A 27,979-nucleotide genomic window follows, 5' to 3' on the forward strand; every position below is an offset into this window, starting at 1 on the left:
AAATAAGTAATAAAAACAAAATATCGCATCCCACTGCACCATCATGGCCGAGAAAAAGACAAGTGGAGAAAGATCGAAAGGTCGACGTCATAAAAAGTCTGAAATCAACATGGCTATGTTCTTGTTCCAAGCCTCTTACCAAGGAAATTACCAAGACCTTCAAGAAGTTTTATATTCTGATAAAATTAAAAGTGAAAAGAAATTTGTTGTATTGAATGCTCGAGCAGCTGACGGAAACCCGATTCTGATAAACTGTTTACAAGGCTCTGGACAAGTGAAGGAGGAAAAGGATTATCTAGAATGTATAAAAGTATTAGTGTCAACAGGAATACCACTGGACACCAAAGATGCTCATGGTAAATCTGCCATCCATTGGTGTATTATTCTGGACAAGTATGAAATTTGTACTTATTTGCTGCAACAAGGTGCTGTATTGGAGTCTAGCAAAATTTCACCACTACACATTGCCATCAGCAAGAAATCGGTACCTTTTGTTAAATTGCTATGCGAACATAAAGGTGATACTATGGTGAGTTTATTTTATAAATTTTGACAATGATTGAAAGTCCTATTATGTCTTATGAGGGGACAGATTTCGGGGCACGAAATTAATCTAAAGGACAATTCAATCCTATATTTTATTTTGTTTCCTACTACGGTACTAAAATTAATTCTTTTACAGCGCTAGTCAGTACCAGACTTAACCCCCCCTCATCAGAAAAAGTAGGTTGTTGTAAGTTGATTGTAATTATACGGAGTTTTGGATCAAGGTATTACTATCGAGAATTAGTTCGAATTAAAAAAAGGTTACTTATTACAGAAGTTCGATTAGCGAGCTAGGCCACTTTATTTTTATTAGCAAAATTAACTACTGTTGTCAAGTTGTGCGTCAACGTGTTATTACCACTGACCTTTATATACCCTGGACCAAGTTTCTCAATCCCGGCCAAGCAAAATCTTTGATCGGATTTTTTTGAAAAGTGGTACCCTAATGGCGGCACTACTCGATAGCGGTGTAAATGCATCGAGAGCGCTAGATCTACTTTCCCTCGACTACTTTTGATGATGTAGCGCCGTTAGACGTTAATTTTTAACATTGCAATGGCTTCTTTAAGGGTACCAATTCAAAATAAACTTCGATCAAATGTGGTGGATATAGCTTGGTCCAGGGGTATATAAAGGTCAGTGGTTATTACCGAATGATAAGAACGGCACACCATTCAACTTCCTCATGATCGTTTGCAAGATTGTCTTGGCTATTCCACGAATGAAGTTTTTTTCAATATCTCGCTTGGCTTAGGTTGGTTCGGAATGGATTTTTATACATATCTGCCAATTTTGTCGAACGGTGGTTTTTGATTCTACGATAGGGTTTAAACGCACAACCTTAACATTAGAAGTCCTGGTGACGTTCTAACCACTAGGCCAGCTATCTTTCCCATATATCTTTGAAATCGATGCAAATTCATTCTAATATTGACCATTTCTTTGTTTTTTGATTTTAGATCTTAGAGGAAAAAGATGAAGTTGGACGAACACCTTTATGTCATTCCCTTCTCATCAATGACAGTCTTCAAATTTTCAACGAACTTCTGATAGCTGGTTGTGATGCCAACGGACAAATGGCCAATGGGAAATCACTGATCAGTCATATTATTGAAAACAATATGGCTGATTTTCTTGCTTGCATTCTAAAGGTAAGGGGGATGATGGTTTTATTTTGAATTCGAATTTAACTTTGGAAGAATATTTTTATAAGAAAAATTTCAATTTCAGCTCTTTTAATTTTGTTTTGAGAGGAGTGATTAAATTTGATGTCTTTTTTTTTGATATGGATATTATACATTGCACTCTGACCATATTCTAGAGCGATATAACTCAGTTGGATACCATGAAATGCATCTTTCTCTGTAGCTTTTAAAAGACTGTTTTTACCACGATTTCTAAGATTTTGCGAGGAACGGACTTAGATAATTAAAAATAATGAAAAACTGACGGACTCAGTGATTCTTAAAAAGTAATGAGAAAAATGCATGAAAACAAACAATTTACCATTTTTTCTTTTTCTTTTTCTTTTTCAGAAAAATGTCAATCTTTTCCCGCATGGTCGAAATCGTTATAACTTGATCCATCTCTCAGCTATCCAAAAGAACCCGGGCACGTTGCAAGCTCTTGCTCAACAATGTTTAATTGCTGATATGGAGTCACCTGATCATTACGGTAAAACACCTCTCATGCACGCTGTTGAAAACGAATTACCTGAAAATGTGATGATTCTTCTCGCTAAAGAGGTACTTATGTATGGAACATTATGAATTATATCAATTTAAATTCCTTAATTATATTAAATTGTTATTTCATGTTATCACTTATTGCGCCAGCATGAAACACCTTGTAGCTATTATAAGTTAGTTCTTTATTATTTCTCGATATGTTATCACATATCATCACATACTTTAATGGGATAAACTTTTGCGGGGATTAAATTTCGCGGTTGGGCCTATCCGCGAAGTTCAAAATTTTCGCGGGGACTTAATTTCGCGGGTGGCATTTTTGTTGACAATATTTTCACGATTTTGTACCTTTTACTGTCAAATCATGCATATCGGTTGTTGAAATACACATTATTAGCGCCTCTTTGATGCAAGTAACCATTCAAATAGTATTTCTTTGACATATTTTGAGTTTTGTTTACAAAAAAATTCGCGGATGAGGCGCATCCAAATATCCATTGGGACTTAATTTCCGCGAAATCTGCGAAATTTAATCCCCGCGAAAGTTTAACCCATTAAAGTATAATCCCAATGCTATCGAGATAATTTGTATGATGTACTCTTGCGTGCTTAATTGTAGGGGGCGGATGCTCCAGATAAAAATCAACAAAATGGGGGGAGGGGTCATATAATTAAGTGCTATTCACCTGATTTTGCCAAAAATCTGTAGGAAAATTAAAGTTTTTTGGCCTATTTTTGCACTTCGTAACATAAAGGTCATAAAATGGGGGGGGGGTCATTATAAAGTGATATGGGGTGATTTTTTTCTCCAAAAAATGTAATGAAAATAACACAATGTTTTCAAATTGAAATTGAAACTGAAATATTTTTCAATATCTTCCAAGGGTTCTTCTTCTTTTTGCTTGTGAAGATCCGCTTCAAAAATGTGTTTAAATGGAAATCTGAATCATTAATTATTATTATCAGGCTTTTTCGGATTTTGTATTCTCAAGGGGGGGGGGGGGGGGTGTTTTCCACCAGCCTTGCATAACTTTTGATCTAGAAAAGATATGGACTTGAAATTTGGCAGAAATGTTCTCTACCATAAAAGGAGTTCAAAGAAAAAAATTTGGGTTGATGACGTCATCATAAAGGTTATGACGTCATCACAAAGTTTCACAGTTATCGCTGACCAATGAAAAAGTACTATTCAATAAAATAGCAATTAAAGTTGAACGAATGGAGATTTTTCAATTCTATTTTGAATTTCTGAAAGCCAAAATAAATATCTTTAATATATTTGCCGGTTTTTAACATACTAATAAAATTGACGTTTAAAATCAATGCAGAAAATGAGTAAATTTTTTCAAAAAACAATGACGTCATTTTTTATGACGTCAACAGTTTTTGAAGATTTTTAAAATATTTTTTAAAATTTATTATTGATACCTAAAACCTGTCAAAATTTGAAGTCAGTTGGATGCCTAGAAAAAAAGTTATGCTAAATTTAAGATTTTGGGATTTTACAGGGTTTTAGCTGGATTTTACAGGGTTTTAGCTGGATTTTATGATATGCCTGCACAAAAAAGTCATAAAACCTGATCTGGTCGGTGTATAATTGTAAAATTTGGTATGCCTGCTGCTAATAGAATTATATTAAAAGTCAAAAACTTTCAGAGTGTTAAAATTTTTTTTCAGTGAGCTATTAGCAAAAGAGTGCCAGCCTGGTGGAAAACACCCCCCCCCCACTGATAAAAATAGGGTTAAGAAATTCTTTGGAAAAAATATATAAATAGATTTGTTAATTTTGTTAATCCCGTTGACTCTGAAAAGGATAATAGTTTACAAAATGCGGCTAGTATACGACTCTTACTGTTTACTTATTATTTTCCCAGGTCAATGTCCTCATGGTGGATAATGAAGGAAATACAGCTCTTCACCACGCAAATCGTAACACTTCACACACCATCGTGAACATGTTAGTTCCTCACAGCCCTACTCTTCTTCAAATCGCCAACAAAGCACAGCGTTTTCCATTGACCAATGCTGTGGTGGCTAACAACCAAGTTATAGTTCGAGCGCTGCTGGATCACGGTGCATCTGCTGACGTCAGAGATGGGGAAGGACACTCACTCATTCATTATGCCGCTGGTAGGTTTCACTTGACTTTATTTGGGGTTCGTGGTAAAGACTGTCTCAATATATACTTTTGATAAAATTCGAACTGTGTGGTGGTTTTGTATTCGTTGGAAAGACAATCAAAATTTGAGATTATTTTGAGACAAAATTTAAAGATTTCGTCTACTAAACTTGTCTTAACCCTTTCAGTGCCGCTGTCGGCATATGCCGACAAGATAGATCTCGACAAATTTGCCAACGTCGGCATTTGTCGACAAGAGAGATCCCGACCTATTTGCCAGAGGGTTTTTCCTTAAGTTTATTGGAAGTTTGATTTTGAACTTGATTTCATTAATTAAAATATGTTTCAAAGATGTTTTTCATAATTATACATATTTCAACTCAAGGTAAACACATATCGCTTATATTTCTGATATTTTTCAGAAAATAAAGCTAAATGTGATGGTAAGCTCTGTGGTCGCTTTTGTCGGCATATGCCGACATCTTGCAAATAGGTTGAACCTTCTTTTTTTCCGTGGCAAATAGGTCGAACCTTAAAAAATACAAACGGCAGTTAAAGGGTTAAAAAAGAACTTTTTGATGACATTTTTGTTAAATTTTAGTAATTTGATAAATATAACTATTTTTTCCTCTCAGAATATTCATCGACATCATGTTTAGCGGATCTGGGGAGTGTTGGATTAACCTTGAACTCGCCTGATAATCACGGTGTATTTCCTATCCACTATTCGGTGCGTCTAGATGCCAGTGATGCAAACACCACCGGTGCTAAAATCTATTTCTTGAAAACACTTGTTACCATGGGAGCTGATTTATCAGTAGCAGACGATCAAGGTTTGCAACCTATCCATTGGGCAGTTTGCATGGGTATGTTTTATGCACAGATATCTTATATAAAACACTAGAAGAGCTTTTCTACATCCCCGATTAAAAAGTAGACTAAAATTCCATGCTGGACGGAAATTTGATCGATCTCTCTTCGCTTTCCGCCATACTAGTGGGTTTTTTCACCTATCGTTGCATGGGATGTGTCAAATAAGTAATCTGTGGTTTAGTGTCCATTTCTTTACTTTGTCAAATATATAATGGTCATTTTTAAAGTACGAAGTATGCTGCTAACTCTCAATAACTCGAACTACTTCCTTATTCCTTGGAGAGTCTCGGTTTATTTTTCCTCTTCAAAACTCAAACACTTTGTAATTCGATCAGTTACGGACAATCCCAGTATTTGAGCTATATGTGCACTGATTCAGCGCATGTTTCTTTTAAGAGAGTTTAGTTATCGGCTTATAATGACCCCCCAGCGGTAGCTCTAATCACGATATCACACAATTTTTTGTCTTTAATCACGATCACGAAAATCTGCAAAAAATGGACAATCGCGCATTTCTTTGAAAAAGTCCAAATCACGTATCACGGCTTAAAAGTTTTTCAAATCACGATCATGTCAACACGCAATCACGAAAAAAAATTTCAAATCACGTAATCACGCTACAAAAAGGTCCCTATCACGCCATCGCGCAAACCGCTTGGGGGGCTTAAGATGATAATTTTTTCCTCGAATTTCTATTTACGAAAAACAGGTTTCACCGAAGCAATGAAGATTTTACTGATTGAAGACGCAGATGTCAATGCTATCACTAAAGGTGACCAATATTGTGGTAGGTGTAATTTATTGTTTATCATGTTGTGAGTTTTCCGAAAGAGTTTCAATATTTAATCTACATCGGAAAGAATAACCTAGGAACCTTAGAATTATGAAGTCAAAATATGGCCTAAATTCATACTCGTTACTCGTTGACTTTTGCGAGGAAAAAGATTTAAAGGTTAAACGGATGATTTGCCAGATATGAATATTAGAAATTCTTAAACCCGCCTTTTTGGGACTTGAAAATTAAGAAATAAAGGTAGAGTAGTATGAAATTTATGCGTTGTATGAAAAACAACTTCTACGTGTTGTTGAAGTCCATTCGCTGTTGAAACCACCCTCAAGGGAATTATTATAATTACGATGGTATGGTTTCCATATGGTACCAAGCAAGAATTGCATACTTAAAGCAAATAAACTTTGGATAGGGCTCTGTCTTCATTGAATCAACTTGTTTCGATTTCAGCTTTACATCTGGCGTGTAATTGCAATCAATTCGAATGCTTAGAACTTTTACTTCTTCAACCGACTATCTCGATAGACCAAGTTGATAGTCAGGGACGAACAGCTCTATTCACGGCATGCCATATGAAAGATCACCGGTTCACAGAGACTCTTCTTCAAGCTGGTGCGAACCCAGACCACCAAGACAAAGAGGGCAAATCGTAAGTGAAATTAGTTTTACTAACAGATCTCTGAGATTCTCCCTATAGCAGCGTCCCGAAGAGGGGGCAGGGGGGGGGTCAACCCTCAGGGTACTAAAGCATAGCCGGTGGGGTGGGTGTTTTTCCAAAAAAAAATTGATAAGTACCCGGGTACTTTTTGGGTGGGTGGGGAGCCAAGTTTGTTTAATCAAACAAGTACCCGGGTACTAATTGGGTGGGTCTTATGTGAATTTTCTTTGTAAAATAAGTACCTTGACTCAATTTTGGTGAGTACTGGTGAGTAGTTTTATTTTGTTTTCAAGATAATTTAAGGGCTTTGAGACTTAAGTATTGTTAAAAACCTGTGACATTTTTATTCCATCATTGGATGGTTAAAAATAAGTTACTTCTAGCATAAAATTTGACACGAAGAACAGATAAAAACATGATTCTGCCATATAAAAATATTAACGATGAAAAGAAAGTTTTAAATTGTTTTATATTGTTGATGTAATATCAAAACATAAAAAGACCTGCCAAGAAAAAGAAATTTAGGGAAAAGTTTTGAAGTGAAAGTGAAAGCCAAGGTCCTGTTTTGCTTGTTTTGATCACAACAAAGCTCAATGAAGTATAACAAATGGAGTTTAGATTAAAAGTGTTACAGATTCTCGTTTTTAAAGTGAATTTTACTTGGGTCTATTGCAACTGGTTATATTTAGTTTATATTAGTTTCTTATTTTATGTTTAGTTTTGCTAATTTGCTAATTTACTCTGGTTTATACTTTTTATATTTCCAGATATTTCAGAAACTAGATCTTTTGTTAAACCTGTTCTAAGATTTTGTAAGATTGTGAAAAAGTGCTTTTACATTGTTTTCATCTGTTTTCATGTTTAAAAAATAAGGCAATCAATATACCCGAATGTATTACTGTAAATTACGCCTGGCTTATTAGTTGGGCTAATAGTAAAGGAAAATTAAAATTAACAGTTATAAGGGTGGGTTTAATTTTGATGAGTGTAGAATTGAGAAAGATTAATAAGTAATAAATTTATTTTTTGTAGGTATAGGGTCTAAGAAGGAAAAGTCCTTAAGTACCCGGGTACTTTTTGGCTTGGTATGGGGTCTAGAAGAGAAAAGTCCTTAAGTACCCGGATACTTTTTGGGTGGGTATAGGGTCGAGAAGGGAAAAGTCATTAAGTACCCGGGTACTTATTTGGGTGGGTGGTATGAGTCAAAAAATTTTTTAGATAAGTACCCTCTCTAGGCTATGCTTTAGTACCCTGAGGCTTGACCCCCCCCCTGGAGGGGGGGGGGTTACTAGGGTTGCGGAATTTCGATCTTTCTGTGGATAAAAAGTTGAAATTTTCTTATTTCTCCTACCCTTAGTGGGACTGAAATTAGATTTTATGATTTTTCCGACCCTTAGCGGGAAATCCAAAAAAGGTACTCTTAAGGGCGGCACATACCGTACCCTCCATTTGCCTAAGTAGCCCCAAAGGTTGAAGCCGCCGGACTATTCGAGGCTTTCCTTCATTTTGTTCAGCTGTGGTAGATTGCAAACTTTGTCAATAAAAATGTTAAGGTAAAAAAATTCCCAAATTCCTTCAATTTTGGATTTTTACTTAAATTGCTCGTTTTGATACTTTTTACTACTAATTTTCATATTTGAAAGCAGAAATGTTGTTGCCCTCTCCTCTGTCTGTGAAATCCTTCTCCCCTCGCTAAATTTGCCCCACCCCTGGATCCAAAAAAGTTTCTCCCCCCCATACTTGCTCTTTTTTCAAAAATCCATTCCCAGGACACTATGAGAATCAAAAAGAAAGAAAGAAACTAACCAAAGTTTTTTTTCCGGTTGGAAATCTGCAAACTATATCTTTTTTCCCAAATAATATTGATGTGTACATGAAAATATCGAGCAAAAAATATATTTTTTAGCCCTTACTTACAATGTTTAATGAAACTATTTATTCTACCTACAAAGATTCAATGAAAAATTCGCAACAAAATATTGTGTACAAATGTACGGTGGCTCCTTAGTGCCATATAAATGTGCGCATTTTTTTTTTACTTTTGCACAATTTTTTTTATATTGAAAAGCTGAATCGCCTTTTTTCAATTTTAATCCAATTTCATTATTAATGTTTTGTGACAATACTTTTGTAAAAATTGCATTGCATTTACATGCATTTTTAATTGCATTTACAGAACTAACAGCACTGTCAGATAACACTCCAATATCTAACAGCACTGTCAGATAACACTCCAATATCTAACAGCACTATTAGATAACACTCCCATATCTAACAGCACTGTTAGATAACACTCCGATATCTAACAGCACTGTCAGATAACACTCCGATATCTAACAGCACTGTCAGATAACACTCCGATATCTAACAGCACTGTCAGATAACACTCCCATATCTAACAGCACTTTCAGATAACACTCCAATATCTAACAGCACTGTCAGATATCACTCCCATATCTAACAGCATTGTCAGATAACACACCGATATCTAACAGCACTGTCAGATAACACTCCGATATCTAACAGCACTGTCAGATAACACTCCCATATCTAACAGCACTGTCAGATAACACTCCTATATCTAACAGCACTGTCAGATAACACCTCAATATCTAACAGCACTGTTAGCATCTTATAATATTTTGACTCTTAAGTGGGGGGCTTCGAGGGTACAAAATACCGAAATACCGCTACTTTTTCCGTCAAATACCGGAAGACCGGTTAAAAATTACTTAAATACCGATACTGACAAAAAACCAGCCGAATTTAAAAAATACCGGCGTACTGGTAAAATTTTTACCAAGTTCATGTATCGGAAGATATCGAGGGCGACGGTAAGTGAAATAATTCAAAACAAAGTCGATAGTTGATGTACGGCTCTATATTGCCTTTGCTCACCTAAACAGACGACCGTATTTTGGTGATTTTGCTTTATAACGTCCCCCCCCCCCCCCGATTTATCTCGAATACATAAACTTGCTATTAGACGATACCGAACGAAATGCTAGAAATTTTATAGTGGGAAGTTCATTGAATACTGTACTCGATAAATCCAAGGGGAGAGGCAGCTTGAAACATGGGTTTGGCAGTAGGTGAAAATCCCGAATGGTTGAGATAGTCCAGGATAATATGAACGTGTTGAAATGTGATTGAGGGCCTGATTGGTCGAGATGAGTTACCTTGAGATTACTTGACGCTTATCAGACTTCGACATCTTATTTCATACTCGTCGTGGAAGGCCACGACGAGTATGAAATAAGATGTCGAAGTCTGATAAGCGTGAAAATTGACTGAGCTTATTATTTTGGCAAATGACTTCGAATATATACATCTTGATAGTTTTGAACGATAAGCTTACGATAAGCAAAGGAAACAGCATAAAAACGCAAAGAAGCTTCACTGACTGGAAAGGGAGTAACTTGATGTTTTGTAAGAAAAAATGCCGTATCTGTATGTGTTTGGCGTTGAATGTGCGGTTAACTGTCTCAAGTAGACAGTTTGCAGGTGGGGAGGCCAGGAAGCAGAGAACCAATATCCCTGATAAAACGAACCAAAACCCAAAAAGGACGCATCAGTAGACAAAGCTAGGGATTGGGAGGACACAACAGGGCTCATCATAAGGGATTTCCCATCTAAGAGTGGAGGAAAGTAGACCACATATTATGACCTTCTCGAACTGATTTATGTTGATGATGGAGCTTAGCTACAGAAGTAGAAAGGTCAGTCGCAGGATAACCCTACCGGGTTCAATAAACATATTACATTCATAGAATTATATTTCACAGGTATATCGACCTCTACGAAATAATTTTAGATTTATAAGATATTGTCCAATCCTCGTCTGTCGTCCAGTCTTCAGAAGATATGGACAGACTAGACGTAGTTTCGGTCTTTATCCTAGGTTTTTGAACTAGGTGAAGGTTTGTTCTAGGGCTTCCTCTTACATGCCAAACGAAGTCACCATATTTTCTAAATTCATTTTTTTCGCCTTTTGACACATGTTTTTAATAACTTTTCTTTCGTTGATGGTAAAGTCGTTTGTAAAGCTAAGGTCCATTTCGTTGAATTGTTTCAGCTTAGGCAGATTTTGTATTATCCGTTCTTTTTCCTCCGTACTTTTTAAGAACAACTTGATGCCATTGTAGCCCTTTCTGTTTATTAGTCAGATGCGATGGTGGGATGGTTTAATATCTTGGACGCCAATGGTACTTTAGTATACCTTCAATATCTATTTTGTCTTGCTCCTGTTGTTCCTCTTTCGTATCTACCTCTAATTCTACTATTCCATGTATAATAATGTTTCGTTTTCCTGATTCGATGTTTCTTTCTTCATTCTTACTTCCTTGTTGGTGTTCTCTCACTGCTGATTTGAAATTATCCTTGTGTTTCTTAACTATTCCAGCGAATGTTTTTTCTGATGTTTTTTCTATGTATTATGTTGTTTGCTGTATTTCTTCTTTTATAATCTGCTTGGTTTTTATTTCAAAATCAGCCATCTTATTGGTTAGGATGCTTTCGATATCGTTCTTAAGGCTGCGGTTTTTGGCTAGCTGGTTTTTGAGCTGGTCCTTCTTCTCAATATCCCTTTGCATCATATGATACGAGTTCTCACCTATTTTACTCATTAGAGATTTTGTTATCCGCACGCAATTCTGACATAGATATTGTTCGTTATAAGTGTTGGCAAAAATTTGCAGCTGGTAAAGCGATAATTGTGTGCACTCGTAGTGTACCATGCGGTGGCACTTTCGGCATTTTAGACGGTTTTGGTCATCGTCATCTTAGCGGAGGTGATAGTGCATGTTTGTTTTTGTTTTGCTTCTTTAGATGGTTGTTTTTGTTGCTTTTTGCCGGTATTTTCGTTCATGTTTGATCGTTCAAAAAATTGCTAAATTTAACCATTTTTGAAGAGCTACACAAAATGCGTGTTGACTAATTGACGTCCAATAATAACATAGCCTTGCATGTAAAGGAAAGAGAACCTCTGAGAGAAAGAGCTCACGCTTTGTACATTTCTTCCGAACGAGCTAAGATTCAACAGTATTGGAAAAATAAGTTTCTTGTCTACAGGTAGTCGGATAGCGATGTCAACTGATTCGATCTCAATGCCCAAGAACACGATCCTCTGGGATTGGCCCTCCAACTTGTCTTTTACTATAGGAGCACCTAAGAACTCAAAGACCTGAAACATAAGATCAATAAGAAACCGACACTTTTCCTTTGTAGTAGGGGGAAATTTGTAAAATCGCTCGATTTTTTTAGTCAAAGCACTTGTTATACATTTTTGGAAAGGTAAGGGGTAGGGGAATCAAAATAACTTAGGTGCCAATTTTGTTTCGGACACTTTGGTGTGATTTTCGGACAAATACGACAGTCTTGGGCAAAAATCATAGGGTGAAAAATTAGTGAAAATTTTAACTTGAGAAAACGGAGACCTGTTGTATATTTTTGGAAAGCTCTCAAAAAATTAAGATTAGTGATATATTGCGAGTATAGGTGATTTCTTTACCTAACTCGAGATTTTAATCCTTAAAAACAGTGTTTTTCAGTGTTTTTCAGCCAGAAACAGCTGTTTTGTCCAGTTTTAGCGCTTTCGGAAGCTCAATATCTCGAGTTAGGTACTGAAATCACCTATACTCGCAATATATCACTAATCTTAATTTTTTGAGAGCTTTCCAAAAATATATAACAGGTCTCCGTTTTCTCAAGCTGAAATTTTCATTATTTTTTCACCCTATGATTTTTGCCCGAGACCGTCGTATTTGTCCGAAAATCATACCAAAGTGTCCGAAACAAAATTGGCACCCAAGTTATTTTGATTCCCCTACCCCTTAGCTTTCCAAAAATGTATAACAAGTGCTTTGACTAAAAAAATCGAGCGACCTCAAAAAAACGAACAAATTTCCCCCTACTATTGTTCGGACAACAACGAAAAATCATCAACAATCAGTTCCAAAATACTTGCACATTCCCACGAAATTTTCTAACCACAAACAATTTGGAAGCGCTCTAAATTAGATTCGAAGGGTAGAGGTTTAACTTCGAGTTTTAAAGCGAAATATTTGACGAAATCAAGTTGAAGGCCCAAAATTAACATTCTCGCTCGAACTGATTGAATATCGATTGACGACGATTGACGACTGAAACCCATTGAAGTGCGTAAGAAAAGGAAACCAAGAGGAGAACAGTGAAGGTAAGGGAGAGGATAAGTAGCAAAAGGGCCTGCGGTGTGACCTCTCTCTTGTTCTTTCACTATTGACGCCGAAACTTTATCATTTCAGTTCATGGCAGATTAACTGTTTCTCCCTCTGTGAGAAAGGGGACTCCAAAACCCTAACGGAACCCATTGGAAAATCCACGAATCAAAAATTTAAGCAGGTTGGGAAGGCAGGAAACACTTAGGGGGAGCCTGATAATTCGATGAAACACTGGGGGAATTTGATCCGAAACAGCCTGGTGGGGTGGTTGGGAACCCAGGGGCCAGGAGCCTTTTGAAACTCTGCTGACCACTGCCACGGTTGCAACTTATTCATGCTAGGAGCTGGACTAGGAGAGGTGGTTACCACAGGTAAAATACTTAACCATTAAAGCTTAGTCCTTACACACAGATTGAAAATATAACCGTCAGTTGAACCCCATGTCACTTTCTTTACGGATTGTTGGTAAGGGACTGACGAAAGGCTTTATCATAGTTACACCAGGCTGAGAAAACGTATGGGTTTGGCAAGTTCGTCATATAAACCAGACGTAATTAATCAAACAGTTCGATTACCGAACTAACTGAACTTTGTCTAACTTAATCAACTGGAAAAAGTTCGATTAAATATACAAAAAATGTTTCGAACTCGTTGCTTAAAAACTGGTGAAAATTTTATCAAACAATCGAATCTCTTCACGACACCTTTTTTAGAATGACGAAACCGGGCTGTTTTTGTTAAAAAAGGTGGTTTTAATACCGGAATACCAGTAATTTTCTCTTCCTCTACCGAAATATCAGTAGATCTTTCTGTAAATACCGGTACCGGCAGGCATTTTAAATACCGGTAATTTTTCTGCCCAATACCAGAATACCGGAAGAAAATAAGCCCAATACCGGAATACCGGTAAATACCAGATTCTCGGAACCCCCCATTTATTGAAATATCAACGGAGTGAATGATCCGTAAAACTCGTACCAAATCCAAAAACAAATGAAATCTGACGTTTTGTTTTTGAATTACATAAACTTAGGGAGTGGTAAGAAAGTATCTACTAGGGGGGGGGGAGTGGAGGATTTTTCAAAAACATCAGAAACAAACTTCGCACCCCCACCCCAAACCTGGAAAAATCTTTTGAAACCCTGACGATGTTAGGGTATTATTATCTAGCGTTATCAGTAAGCATCAAAAAGTCGACTTTTTAGATAGGGTCCGACTTTGTTAGATAAGGGTCCGATTTGGGGTCCAAGTTAGGGTCCGATTTGGGGTTCAAATTAGGGTCTGATTTGGGGTCCAAATTAGGGTCTGATTTGGGGTCCAAATTAGGGTCTGATTTGGGGTCCAAATTAGGGTCTGATTTGGGGTCCGAATTAGGGTCTGAATTGGGGTCCGAATTAGGGTCTGATTTTAGGTCCAAATTAGGGTCTGAATTGGGATCCAAATTAGGGTCTGATTTGAGGTCCGAAATAGGGTATCGGTGTGTTATCTGACAGTGCTGTTAGATATTGGGGTGTTATCTGACAGTGCTGTTAGATATCGGAGTGTTATCTGACAGTGCTGTTAGATATCGGGGTGCTATCTGACAGCGCTGTTAGATATCGGGGTGTTATCTGACAGTACTGTTAGATATGGGAGTGTTTAATGACAGTGCTGTTAGATATCGGTGTGTTATCTGACAGTGCTGTTAGATATCGGTGTGTTATCTGACAGTGCTGTTAGATATCGGTGTGTTATCTGACAGTGCTGTTAGATATGGGAGTGTTATCTGACAGTGCTGTTAGATATCGGTGTGTTATCTGACAGTGCTGTTAGATATCGGTGTGTTATCTGACAGTGCTGTTAGATATCGGTGTGTTATCTGACAGTGCTGTTAGATATGGGAGTGTTATCTGACAGTGCTGTTAGATATGGGAGTGTTATCTGACAGTGCTGTTAGATATCGGAGTGTTATCTGACAGTGCTGTTAGATATCGGAGTGTTATCTGACAGTGCTGTTAGATATCGGAGTGTTATCTGACAGTGCTGTTAGATATCGGAGTGTTATGACAGTGAGTGTAGATATCGGAGTGTTATCTGACAGTGCTGTTAGATATCGGAGTGTTATCTGACAGTGCTGTTAGATGTCGGAGTGTTATCTGACAGTGATGTTAGATGTCGGTGTGTTATCTGACAGTGCTGTTAGATATGGGAGTGTTATCTTACAGTGCTGTTAGATATGGGAGTGTTATCTTACAGTGCTGTTAGATATCGGGGTGTTATCTGACAGTGCTGTTAGATATGGGAGTGTTATCTGACAGTGCTGTTAGATATCGGGGTGTTATCTGACAGTGCTGTTAGATATCGGGGTGTTATCTGACAGTGCTGTTAGATATCGGGGTGTTATCTGACAGTGCTGTTAGATATCAGATTGTTATCTGACAGTGCTGCTAGATATGGGAGTGTTATCTGACAGTGCTGTTAGATATCGGTGTGTTATCTGACAGTGCTGTTAGATATGGGAGTGTTATCTGACAGTGCTGTTAGATATGGGAGTGTTATCTAACAGTGCTGTTAGATATGGGAGTGTTATCTAACAGTGCTGTTAGATATCGGAGTGTTATCTGACAGTGATGTTAGATATCGGAGTGTTATCTGACAGTGATGTTAGATATCGGAGTGTTATCTGACAGTGCTGTTAGATATGGGAGTGTTATCTGACAGTGCTGTTAGATATGGGAGTGTTATCTAATAGTGCTGTTAGATATGGGAGTGTTATCTGACAGTGCTGTTAGTTCTGTAAATGCAATTAAAAATGCATGTAAATGCAATGCAATTTTTACAAAAGTATTGTCACAAAACATTAATAATGAAATTGGATTAAAATTGAAAAAAGGCGATTCACTTTTCAACATAAAAAAATTGTGCAAAAGTAAAAAAAAACGCGCACATTGTTATGGCACTAAAAAGCCACCGTACAAATGACTATAATAAACATAACCCACTATTCGCTTAAGTTTAAATTTTGTGAATATTAATTAGAACATTTGCCATAAATACAAAAATTATTACACCCAATATGAAACCAATCACTCGAACCATTCTGGGACTTGGTAAAGCGAGTAAAAAACAAAGATATCCAAATAATCCAAGAGTTGCATTTACGATACAATATATCTCAAATGATCTGAATGAATGGTCAGAATTCGATTGCTCAGCTCGACCATTCAGCTCGTAATCCTCGATTATCTGCCAGCTATGGGAACTGTCTCGGTTTGTTAGGTTCCACTGTTGCAATTGAAAAGTACCCAGTGTGGTGTTGTTTCCTGTAGCTTCAACGATGGTTTGTTTACATAATCGAACAATGTTTCGATCAAGTAATATTCCAGCGAAAGGGATGATTTTGATGTTCTGCACCAGTTTTTTAATGTCTAATAACAGTTTGCACGAATGAAGGTTCACGTCTACCATCACTAACGTCAGCTTTTTCAATCGAAAAGTTAGGGTTGAAACAGACGCGATGATGCTGTCTCGAATAAGTTGAACAGCTCGATGGGTGTTTGAGAATATTCGAAAAGTGATTTCCTCAATATTGTAGATTTGTTTTAACGGTATTTCATTGGCAGCTACATAGTTTGGTTTTTGGTTTTGAAGGTGGTAGTCTACCAGAAAATGTTTTACTTTTGATTCAGCGCAATTAACCAACGTGGAGACTAGAAGCTCAAGTGGTCGAATCTCGTAGTTAAAGGAATTAAAAAATTGAATCTTTTTTATATTACACAAATAAGGCAACAGAGCTTGCACATCATCTGATTCTTCGATGCGAACAAGTTTTAGAAAATCGATATTGTTTTTATAATAAGGATCTTTGTTTCTATCAGCATGGCCAATAGGCAATTCGAAGAAATATTGTATTGGCAGGAAGCTATTATCGTGATCTTCCTGTTGAATAGAGATGGTTCCTAGTCTTCGCCAGCAATAATCAAAAACGATTTCGTCCAGCTTTTTCCTCAGCTCCAGTGAATTCAGCAAGTTCCTTATACGTGTTGGTCAGTTGGCCAAAATAATGACACACGTCAAGCTCTTCAGTACGGTTTTTCGAACAGTCTATATCTGTTTTTCTTCTCAAATTAATAAACGCATCGTGCAATCCTTCGAAGTCTTTCGAAAAATTCTTCAATGAGTATCTCGCGTCGGCCAAGCTTTTCGGGCTGCATTTCAACACGAAATTAGTAATATTCTGAAAATTTCGAACATCGCATCTTTCTAATATACGATTGGTGATAAAAAACGTCGGCCGAGATGGACATGGCTCTTTGTAAGAAGCTCTTAATATGGAATGTGATTCTGGATAACGGCGGTAGTGTTTATGGTAAAAATTTTCAGCATTAATAAGAAAAGTGGGTTCTAAGAGTGGTTCCATTTGGAAATGTGGAGAATTCAGTTTGTTTTGATACTCGTGGACAATTTCGAGGAAGTTTTCTCTTCTCATCCCATATTCAATGTATTCAAATTCCTCCTGGTCAGCTGGATTGCATGAAAAATCACCGGAATAATGAACAGCCCGGCAAATTCTTGACTGCTGGAAAGCCAACATAACGGAAGAAGGTTTTGAACCAGGTACACACGCGCCTTGAAATGCCGCATAATAGGGTGCAACACCCGTATATCTATCATTTCTCATCAATTCAAGATCATCTAAAGAACCCATTTTTGAGAAAAATACGGCCGTCAAGAATTCTTGCATAAACGTCTCATGAAACTCGATTTTCTCCCCAGAGATGGTTTGTACTCTATTGATTAATCCTGAATTCTCCAGAATGTCTATTATGGTTGACGTAACATTCTGAAATTCTTGAACATCGATCAAATAGGCATTACGCTCCAATGTCAGTTTAGCAATCTCAGACAACTCTAACAGAACTTTCCGCGCGTCTGGTAACGAATAAATTTCCATTAGGTCTGGGTACGACATTGTCGAATTCAAATCATTGTGTCCAGTAGATAAATGTAAATAGCGATGTAAGAAAAGTGTGAACTGTAAAAGAACCAGTGGTGTGTAGGTCTGGATGTCTTCGAATTGTATTGAATTTATGTGATGGTGTATTTCACATAGTGATCTAAGAAAACTTGGTGTCCTTGAGATTAAGTTAAGGTTTTTCTGGTGATGAAGAGTGCGGATTAGTTCCTTCGCTTTTGTTTGATTTTGTTCGAAATAATTTTCAATGTATGTTTTAACTTGATCAGCATTGAAGCCATGTGTGCTATAACTTCTGATTGATATTTCATCATTGAATTTCGTTCTCATGTGCTCACACGAAAAGACTCTGCCAGTCATTATCAAATGACGCCCGGGAAAATAGTTTGACTTCAAAAGTTTATAAAGTCCTGATGCAACAGAGTTGTCATTGTCAAAGGGTTTTTGTGAAAGAGTTGCATTTAATTCTGAAAACTCATCGATGCCATCCATCAAAAATACAATCTTTTCACCAATATTTTCTAGATATTCGAATTTTAAACTTTTGAAAGTTTGCTCGTATATTTTCGATAGCGAATCCCGAAACGATTTACCAACGAAAACATTTAACTCTCGAAATTTCAACAGGAAAACGAATTTAACATCCGGCCAAATTTTTCCCTCAGCCCAATGCAATGCAGCAGTTTCCAGAGTGAAGCTTTTACCAACACCTCCTCGACCTTGAATCAAAACCATATTATTATTTTTGTGAGCATTTAGCAATTGATCGATGGTTACAATCCCCTTTTGGTTAAGCTGATTGAAAATGGGAAGCTGACTAGAAACGTTCGTCAAATGTTCGATGGAATCGTTTTTCGGTATAGGGGATAATTCGATGTAAAATAGTTTCTTGGAGTGATATGTGTTCTGATGACCAATAGTTTGAATGTAGTGTTTCTTTAAAATATCGGATGAAGAATCGATTCGTCTTTCCAACGAATTTGTCATTGGATCAGCTGCTGAATAGAAAATGAAGAAAAATATTACAAAATTTCAATAACTACACATAATATGATGAGAAGAATTGACACATAAAGGGGTATCAATTTTTATCCTGGTGCAAATGTACTTTTCAATCATCCAGAGGATTTTCTCAGTTGAGAAGGGTTTTTAGTTAATCTGATAAAGTCTCGTCCAGAGACAGCCAAAATTTAGAATATTTCCGAAAAAAAGATACCACTCCCGCACTAGTAAATTTAGTATATATTCGATATTCTTACAATCATAATGGAAGCATCCGAAATATGACATTGCCGTGGAGACCAAGATTGCCATCAAAGCTGTCCCGATGAAGACTTTCATGATTATTGCTAGAAGATAAAAAAAATAACAACTTAAGAACTTAAGAACCTATAAGTACTTGACTCTATTAAAGCACCCAATTTTTACAATCACATAAAAATACTGTGAAAATAAGAACATTTTCGGCTCAAAACTCAAAATATATTAACATCGTAGGCTTGAAAAATTCGAGCGCCTTTCCGTGAATTATCAAAAAGAGCGTTGCTTTTCAACGTAAATTCAACCAAAAAGACACGGTGAATAGTTTTAAGATCTTTTCTGTGTCATCTCAACAAAGTAGTATAAATAACGAAAAAACAGCACACAAATTAACCATTGTGACGAAAATGTCGAATGGTAAATTTAAATAAAAATGAACACAGGCAATACCTACAAAATACAGGTAAAATAATTTGCCTAATACGAATACATACATTGCACTACAAATCGTTGAAAGAAAAAAAAACATTGTTGTTAAAAATTTAATTAGCATTATTTACGAATTCCACGTAAAAAGCGAAGAAAATAATTAACCAGCTTCTCATTACTAAAATGTAATTAACTTGTTGAAGCCGGATGACATAAGAATACCTTAATTGAACTGTAAAACGTTGGCATTTTCATTCATTGAATAGTGCAGGTTTTGGGCTTAACAAGAAAATTGTAACAAATGCATTTTTCTGTTGAATGCTTATCAATTTAAGATCAATTAAAAAGATCAATTAATTATTAGGAGAACGAGTCGCTTAAAGAAGAAGTAATATGCTCGTCCACCTGCAGATTTGTAGCTTACTTCGCAAATGACCAAATGGCTAGTTTGATTATCCTTATTAAGAAATTTTTGGCGAATCGTGTACAAAGAACACGCAAACAAGACCAACTCCTAGAAAAATTAAAGAGTTTCAAGGAAAGAATTTGATTCAATCGGGCGTGGATTTCGATCGCTAGGCTATGCAAAATTTGTATTCCATACATGTTTTTTCTTTTATAAGCATAACGTTTATAAGCATATGCAAGCTCAGTTTTTGGTACCTAACCAATGGTTCTATTGTTTTAGAACAATAGAATACTAAGCATAACAGCCTGATATAGGGGTAGACACTTGCTTATATGAAAAAAACATGTACCCTCTCAACCTGTCTCAACGCCAAAATTTCGTTTCTGCAAGGAAAAGTCTCCTAAAAGATTTCTTCCCATTTCATTGACAGGCCAGCACACGTGGCAGCGACCAACGTGTCAGGTGACTCTTTATGGTTGTTATCTTTGAAGAGGGCAAACTTCGAACTGAAGAACAAGAGCGGGGAAACTCCCATCCATCTAGCCTGCAAGAATGCTGATGACGGTAAGAATGATTTATTGCTTTAAACTTACAGTTAATCATTTATGTACGTTCAAATGGTCATTTTTCATATGAATTTTTATTTTAAACAATATTAGAGGTCTTCAGGTTTACAGACGTTCAGTTGAGATCATTGTTTTGAGGTCAGATGACATCAATGAAATGACCTCAACCTGATTATGCAAGAGCATTGGTTTCCAGAGCCCAGACGTCACATACTGGCCATCGTCTAGATTTAGACCATGTTCACTATGTGACGCCGTTAAGCTCAAAGTTAAGTTACGAATGACATCCATCCTATAATTTCTTAAGGTATTTAAAGGTTGGTTCCGCTGAACTTTATATATAGAACCTGGAGGCAGTTTCAAACTCCGATTAAAGATGACGGATATAGTTTGGTCCTGGGTTTCTCAAGGTCGGTGGTCCCGTTCTGATTTTTATAAGCGCACTAGCGATATCAAATTTCAACCAAATATTTTATTTTATTCTTTAAAAGGAAAATACTCGCGGATAATTTCTAACCGTTTAAACTGCTTAGGTTACTTTTAAGTGCATCGATTGCCTATATCATAGAGAATATAGAACAGAAGCAAGGAGAGGGGGCACTAGACTTTAGCGAGTAGTGAATGGTAGCTGCGCCAGTCAATAGAAAGGTTCTCTTTCATTATAATTATTTTCTCTTTTTAGCCTGTCTTCGCTTCCTGCTAACACGACGTTGCAATGTGAACACAACATTAACGAACGGTCTATCTACACTACACATCGCTGTCAGTAGCAAATGTCCTAACAAAGTGAGCTTGCTCTTACAACACGGTGCCAAGAGAAATCAGATCTACTATGGAGAGGTAATGTTATTGAATGTTTTGGCTGCATTTTTGCGGAACGACCGTTTTGAGGGCGCGAAGCGCCCGAATAGGGAGTGTAGCATCCTTTCTCTAGATCTGCGCGTGGCGTAAAAAAATCTGTATATGTACGAAAATTTCTGAAAATGAGCCGGTGGAATGGCGAAATATCGACTTTGCTTCGTGTTGGTTGGGGTTAAAATTAGTTTAGCACTATTTGAAGTATTTTTTTCATAAATTACTTATTTTAATAGAATATAATCTATGTTTTGAGTATTATAATGCAAGATCTTTTATGAAAATTGCAACTTTTGTACAAATAATAGTAATATTACCAAAACTTTATCTCCTTTGCTTTTTTCCCGCTTCTTCCAGATGTCTGGGCCCAGTCTTTTTTTCTGCGTTTCATTTTCAAAACAACAAAGACGGCCCTGAAAACCAACGAATCTCTTCGGTTTTTGAGGTAGATGCATTAATTTTTGGACTGATTATGGCCCATTGAAAGGTAAATGTTCATTTTTTTTCACCTTTATAGTTTCAACTACCTTTGGAATGTTACATTAGTACTTTTTCTTTTGTGTTGACTTTTTTGTATTAAATTGGATTTCATCTCACAAAACAAAATGTTTTTTTCTTGGCCATGTGTTTCATGGATATCATATGGCCATGTTTTCTTTCCACAGGCTTATTTTTATTCAAATGGGTCGTGTGTTTATTCCATTTTACTCTAACTATAATTATTTTCATCTCTTCTGTCTTCAGGGTTCAGGTGAAGGAGCTTGCTTGATTGATGTGATGGGTGACTTTTAACTACCGATCGGCCGACTGGCTGAATCAGCAGTGTTTCAGAGTTTTTGTGGGTGAACGTGCACAACAAAGAAGCAGCATAATACCAAAATATACATAGCATTATGACTGTATGTACAGATTGTGATTGAGGGAGAATAATAAAATGGTCCGGCGCTGCTGAATAATATAAATTGTGCCAGTTCCATGTTATTCCGTGCAATGTTTACGAAACAAAAGAGAAGACTGTACTGGAAAACAGAATCAAAATGATAATTACTAGTTGCTATTTTCGTCATTGAAGATTTCTACAATATTTTTTCGATAATAGAATCATTTTGATTTGGCTTGATTGATTGTTGATTCCATTATCGCTTGCTGACTCTCGAGAGATTTTTGTTTAACATTGGAGCTTGATCATCATCAATTAGAATAATACCGATTTATATTTGTACGATAAAGTGATAAAAAAAGCATGATTGATGACTTTAGCCCAAAAGACAACTTAAATGATAAAAGTACCTATATGTTACTTTTGATGCTAGTTCGAATATATTTTCAAACAAGATACTTTTCACAAAAAAGTGTTTTTTACTGGCGAATCAACTTATATTTTCATAAACTCTTTGGCGTGAGATTGTAGATAACGCTTGTTATTATTACCGCCTAATAAATAGTAATGGCATTACTTTAATATACTTATATGAATTATAGAAGTTTTTGAATTTTATTTTGCAAGGCAAGGTTCTTGAAAAAATTAGTTTGGACTGGTTTGGATTGATTTTATAAATGAAACATTGGGAATATCTTTTTGCCGAACACACAATATCGCCAAAATAGACTCACAAAAAGACAAAATTTCATCACGCAAAAAATCTCACTAGTCTTGATAAGTTACTGGAAATTATTGCTAGGCTGCTGATTCCTTTTCGGAAAATTGATACTACATTTGAAGTGAATGATATCATAAAGAGGTAGCACATTTTGAGAGATTGTATACTAGGTTCTAATGGCTGAAAAGCTCAAGATCATCTTTCAAACTACGCACTATTTTCTTTTAAATTTTGAAGGGAAATGTACAATATAATTTTTGAATTGTTGATAAATTTGTCTTTGTAAAATTTTTATAGATAGAGAGCTAAGTAATTGTTTTAAAAAGTCACAATAAGATGGGATAAAAGTCTTTCAATTTATTCAGATAAACTACCAGCCTAAAGCCTAATGTAATATCTTTGTTGTTGGTCATTCAGCCATTGCACAAGAAACATGTGTGTTTTTTTTTGTCACTTGCACTCTGTTTTATAAGAACCAGTAAATTTTTAAAGGTTTGGCTGTCCTTTTTTGCACTTTGAGCCTGAAATTGTTTTTGAATTGCTCAAAACCCGGCGTATTTAATTTTTGAGCCTCGTATTGTTCTTATAAAATTCTTATAAAAAAGAAAGAGTTGAGTTGGAAAACATTATCAATAAAAGTTTGACTTATAAAAATAATTTGTTAGTGTCGAAATTTCTTCGCTTTGCGAAAACGGAACGGTCGTTCCGCAACCCCTTTTATGTTGATAGTTTATGATTATTGGGTGGGGGTTACTTTCCTAACATCCAGATTAGCAGAATTTCCTTTTTACTTTTTTCACAATTTGATGGTTATAAATGCTTAACATTCGCAGTTTAATAAAGTCACACTTTGCTAATTTAAAAAATCTCCGATTCTCGTTATTCAAAAGATTTCCTTGGATTCCCCTACTCTTTTTCTCGGCATTCGTTAGGTTAATGCAGTTAGCCTCGTATTTATTTAGCTTTTACATTCCTCTTTTTATATAGACCAGTACCATTACACCTTTGGATGTTGCTCTAGAGAACGCTGACCACAAATGCATCAAATTATTACAAAAATACGGAGCTCGTACAGCACACTATATTCTGACACAATCGGCCAACTTGATTCGGACCACGTGGAAGAATTATCACAAGCGTAAAGTGAATCGTGGAGAAGCCGTCCCATTGGCTAATAGCAGTAGTATTTATACTTCTTCCAACGCCAGTGAAAGCGTCAGTACTAAAGGTATTGTTAGCCCCTCTCAACTCTATTACTTAGAATAAGTAGTTTATAGATGTTATTTTTCATGATATACCAGGATATACCGTTGTTTTTGTATTGAAGATTCTCATTTCTGCCCTAAGATTCCTTTGCCACTTTTATAGCGGGGAAAAAAACAGGACTTTGGATAGTTGAAAAATAAGCTTCGAAAATTTAGGCAGTTTTGTGGGTAAACACAAGATTTTCCGTACCTTTAGAAACAAACCCTTTTCAATCTCATGCCGGTTATCCCGGGGAAAATAGCAGAAAGACTCCGGAAAAGTGACAAGAATCTTAGTGCAGAAATAGGAATCTTATACAAAACGACGGTAGAAAGTAAGCGCGCCTCTCTGCTAACAAAGCAGAATAAACGAAATAATTTCTTAAAGTGTGCTTGCGCGGCACCAGAAGGAGAAAAAGTTGTTAATTTTTTTTGTTTAAAAGTTCTGTGTTAGCAATTGGTAGGAGATAACTTTGAACGATGCCCTTTAATCGAACTTTACTGTAGAACCATTTCTTTTTTAAAAATCGAAACAATTTTAGAAAATTTTCACGACGGAGCCAAAGATCTTGAATTGAAATCTGCTAGGAGATAAATTGATTCTCCTCTAATGACTTTTGTTTTCTATTGCGAAAGACTTTCGTAAATTACAACACCTGCTATGATTTGTCAAACACAACAGTAAATATTTTTGTAAATATTTTGGACAAACATTTTTTCTTTTATCAATACGTGTAAAAATTTGTTACTTTAATTGGAGTTCACGAAATTTCTCGTATTGATTTTTTGTGAATCAAAACTTTTAAAATATTTTGCGTTGAAAATCTCGTGCGATTTCATGAGATTTATTTTTGCAAAAAGTCGGGAAAATCAGGGCTCTAAATTCTCCTTCCGAAAATAGGAGGGCCTATTCCGTTCCTTCGCCAACCGTGAACCCCCATATAAAAATGATAACAAAGAGCTCGTAACACGATGTAAAACCATTATCTAGATGAAACTATACATTTTAGCCGTATAACTTTACAAGCTTTTAAATTCTTCATTTTTTTCAGGTGTCTACCGCGACACAAGACAAGGTAATCAAGAGGAATCATCAATCACTTACGAAAACGAATCTTCGGAAATTATGACGTTGCAAGGAAAATCTACGACGTCAAGTAATAAAGGTAATATTTCGGGTTACGGGAAAGGGGTCAACCGAAAGCTAGATATGAACCTGTAACCTTTCCCAAGCAAGCAAAAGTGTTGCCTTAAAATTTGAGCCGCATTTCGGATGATGGATTGAACCCAGCGCTTTCTTTATTTGTTTTTTTTTCTCTCCAGTTTTTCAGTTTTTCAGTTCCACATTTTTTTTGAATTCTTGCAGTAGATTTTACTTTCGACTCAGAGTTTGTATGAAAGCACACAAGCTGGTGCAACTTATATTGGCCGCTTTAATCCTTGGATACAGAATAATTGTTTGTGGAAATTACCCTCACTTAAATCAGTTTAATTTCAATTCTTGAACATTTTTGCATGGATTCAATTTCACGGGTCATGAAAAATCGCGGTCATGTGGAAATTTAGCCTAAAGAATTTATATTTATTTTTCTATTTGTGCAGATTACCGATACGTTGGTGAACTACCGAAGAAAGCGAGTTCCAGTTGTGTGGAAATCCCTGATTACATGTTAAGAGTTCTGACTGAAGAATACCAACGCGAATTTCAAGAGAAAATAAAGAAAAGTGTACGTAGAATTTTTCATATTCTTTTGCGATAAAAATCAACGTAAATTTTCATACAAATTTCTAATGAGAGCCTTTTCCTTGGATAAAACTTTTAGCAAGCTTATTTAAAATAATTTCCCGGGGAGTCATTCGGGCGAACTCAGGTACGACAAGGAAGTGTATTTAGATGCTTTATTTTCTTGATATAATTTGGCCACTTTGCCGAGATTTTTTTTCACCCATTTTTTACATTGCCATTACAAAGATTCGTATTTTATAAACCTTAGCATATGAATTAACTTTTATACATTTCTTTTATATAATAGGATATGGAGATCATGTTAATGCGAGAATTAATGAAAGAAACTGAACAACTTTTGGTTCGTGCAAAACGTTTGAATGAAGATGCAGAGAATCTTGCCAACAGTCAAAGTTTCCGAAACATCAAAATGTCTAACAAGAAATATATGGAAGAAAAGAGGAAAATGTTCAACGCGAACAACAATAATAATAAACATTTAACCAGGTATGTCGTTCAGATATTAGGAAAAAATCTAAGTTTTATTGGGCACTTCCAGGGCACCTCCACCCCCCCCCCCCCTTAACGGATGAGGGAGAGCCCATTTAGAGGGAAGTGTATTTAGATGCTTTATTTTCTTGATATAATTTGGCCACTTTGCCGAGATTTTTTTTCACCCATTTTTTACATTGCCATTACAAAGATTCGTATTTTATAAACCTTAGCATATGAATTAACTTTTATACATTTCTTTTATATAATATTATTTCTTCGGATGAGGGAGAGCCCATTCATTGAATTTCCTGGAAAATGGTGCAATTTTTGTTTCGCTGTATGGTGTGTTTTCATGTGTATATTTTGTCTGAGCTATTGTGCAAGAAATGTTTAATTGATTGAAAGTATTGGTTTTGGAGTGAGAAATTATGCATAAGTCCTTTGGCTGTTTTTCAAAAGGACACCCCCTTCTCACAGACCCGGTAGGACTTTTTCGGCCAGTGGGGATAAAAATAATGGACTGAAATCGATGGGAATTGATATTCCTATATTTTTTATGGCTGGGGATTTAAATTCTTTTGTTTTCAAGTTAGAAAGTGGGGATGGGAAAGATAGCAAAACATTATGCAGTGAAGATGAAAGCTAGTCGATTGAAAATTCGTCGGTAACGATTGACAAAATAATCTCTCTGAGAAGAAGAAATTCTTTGGAGTTGACGAATATTTTTTTTGTCGCAGGTTCTTTTAAATCGACAATTAATTTTTGCCGATACTATTTTTTACCCAAATGATTTTTAATTCCATTGATTTTTTTCTCGTATAAAATGAATGCTTGAGTGCTAAATTCGGTCAATGCAAAAGTTAAAGCTATAGAAGTTAAAGGAATTATGAAAATTGCTCAGTTTGTTGATGTATTCCAGTCTGAATTTCTCTAAAACGTCGGCACAAACTACTCGTCGGTAGAAAGTGTTGAATGGTGCTCTTCTAGAAAATTTTTGTACATGGGGGTGAAGGATATTTTGTCCGGGGGTAGTGAAAAATCTGCAAAATTTGCCTTGTTTGCAAGGTGCAAACTTGCTCTGATTAGAGGTGATTTTGAATGTCCGGGGGTCAACTGATGCTTGTGCGGGGGTGAGAAAAAATTCCGTCCGGGGGGTAAATTTCTAAAAAATGTTATCCTCCAACCCCCCCTCCCCCCCCCCATATTCAATTTTTTTCATGAAGAGCCCAATGATTTTTTCAAACAAAAATTTACCGATAAAGAACTCACAATTTACTCAAGTCTAATCTCAATGTAATTATTTTCTAACTTTTCAGTTTGCAAGAAGTGAGAAATGACGAAAACACTTGACACAGTTTTAAAGAATCAAAATTTGATGTGGACTTGAAAATTTCTCGTAAAACACCATTGGTGTCAATAATTCATTATCAACTAAATAAACGTAACCCGACAAAAGTGTTCCTGAATATTTCGTGAAAATTTGCGTACAGTTTATCATAGAATTATTATCAGATAGAATGAATTCATGCTTTTTTCCTCAAAATGAAGCGTGTCTGTAAGGGGTCCCTT

At 36.1% G+C, this 27,979-nt stretch overlaps 1 protein-coding gene across 1 annotated transcript; it reads left to right on the plus strand.

Annotated features, from left to right (window-relative positions):
- LOC136803381 (inversin-A-like) lies at nt 1-27,832 on the plus strand. Its single transcript, XM_067060105.1, has 14 exons — nt 1-529; nt 1,506-1,697; nt 2,082-2,291; nt 4,109-4,364; nt 4,989-5,219; nt 5,936-6,013; nt 6,467-6,665; nt 20,354-20,487; nt 21,172-21,329; nt 23,933-24,173; nt 25,242-25,355; nt 25,792-25,916; nt 26,223-26,422; nt 27,727-27,832. Exons 1-14 carry the CDS (start codon nt 44-46, stop codon nt 27,758-27,760), a joined length of 2,658 nt encoding a protein of 885 aa, XP_066916206.1. The 5' UTR covers nt 1-43; the 3' UTR covers nt 27,761-27,832.
- The last annotated feature ends 147 nt before the right edge of the window (nt 27,833-27,979 follow it).

The sequence above is a fragment of the Clytia hemisphaerica genome, unplaced genomic scaffold (assembly GCF_902728285.1).
Source record: "Clytia hemisphaerica strain Z4C2 unplaced genomic scaffold, Clytia hemisphaerica genome assembly, whole genome shotgun sequence".
Taxonomy (NCBI): Eukaryota; Metazoa; Cnidaria; class Hydrozoa; order Leptothecata; family Clytiidae; genus Clytia; species Clytia hemisphaerica.

What these genes read in the sequence shown, in the direction of transcription:
- LOC136803381 (XM_067060105.1), top strand. Translation starts at nt 44, where the DNA reads ATGGCCGAGAAAAAGACAAGTGGAGAAAGATCGAAAGGTCGACGTCAT. An exon ending in ATCAGATCTACTATGGAGAG is followed by an intron (nt 21,330 to 23,932) that starts GTAATGTTATTG and finishes CTTTTTATATAG; the next exon opens with ACCAGTACCATTACACCTTT. An exon ending in TGAAAGCGTCAGTACTAAAG is followed by an intron (nt 24,174 to 25,241) that starts GTATTGTTAGCC and finishes CATTTTTTTCAG; the next exon opens with GTGTCTACCGCGACACAAGA.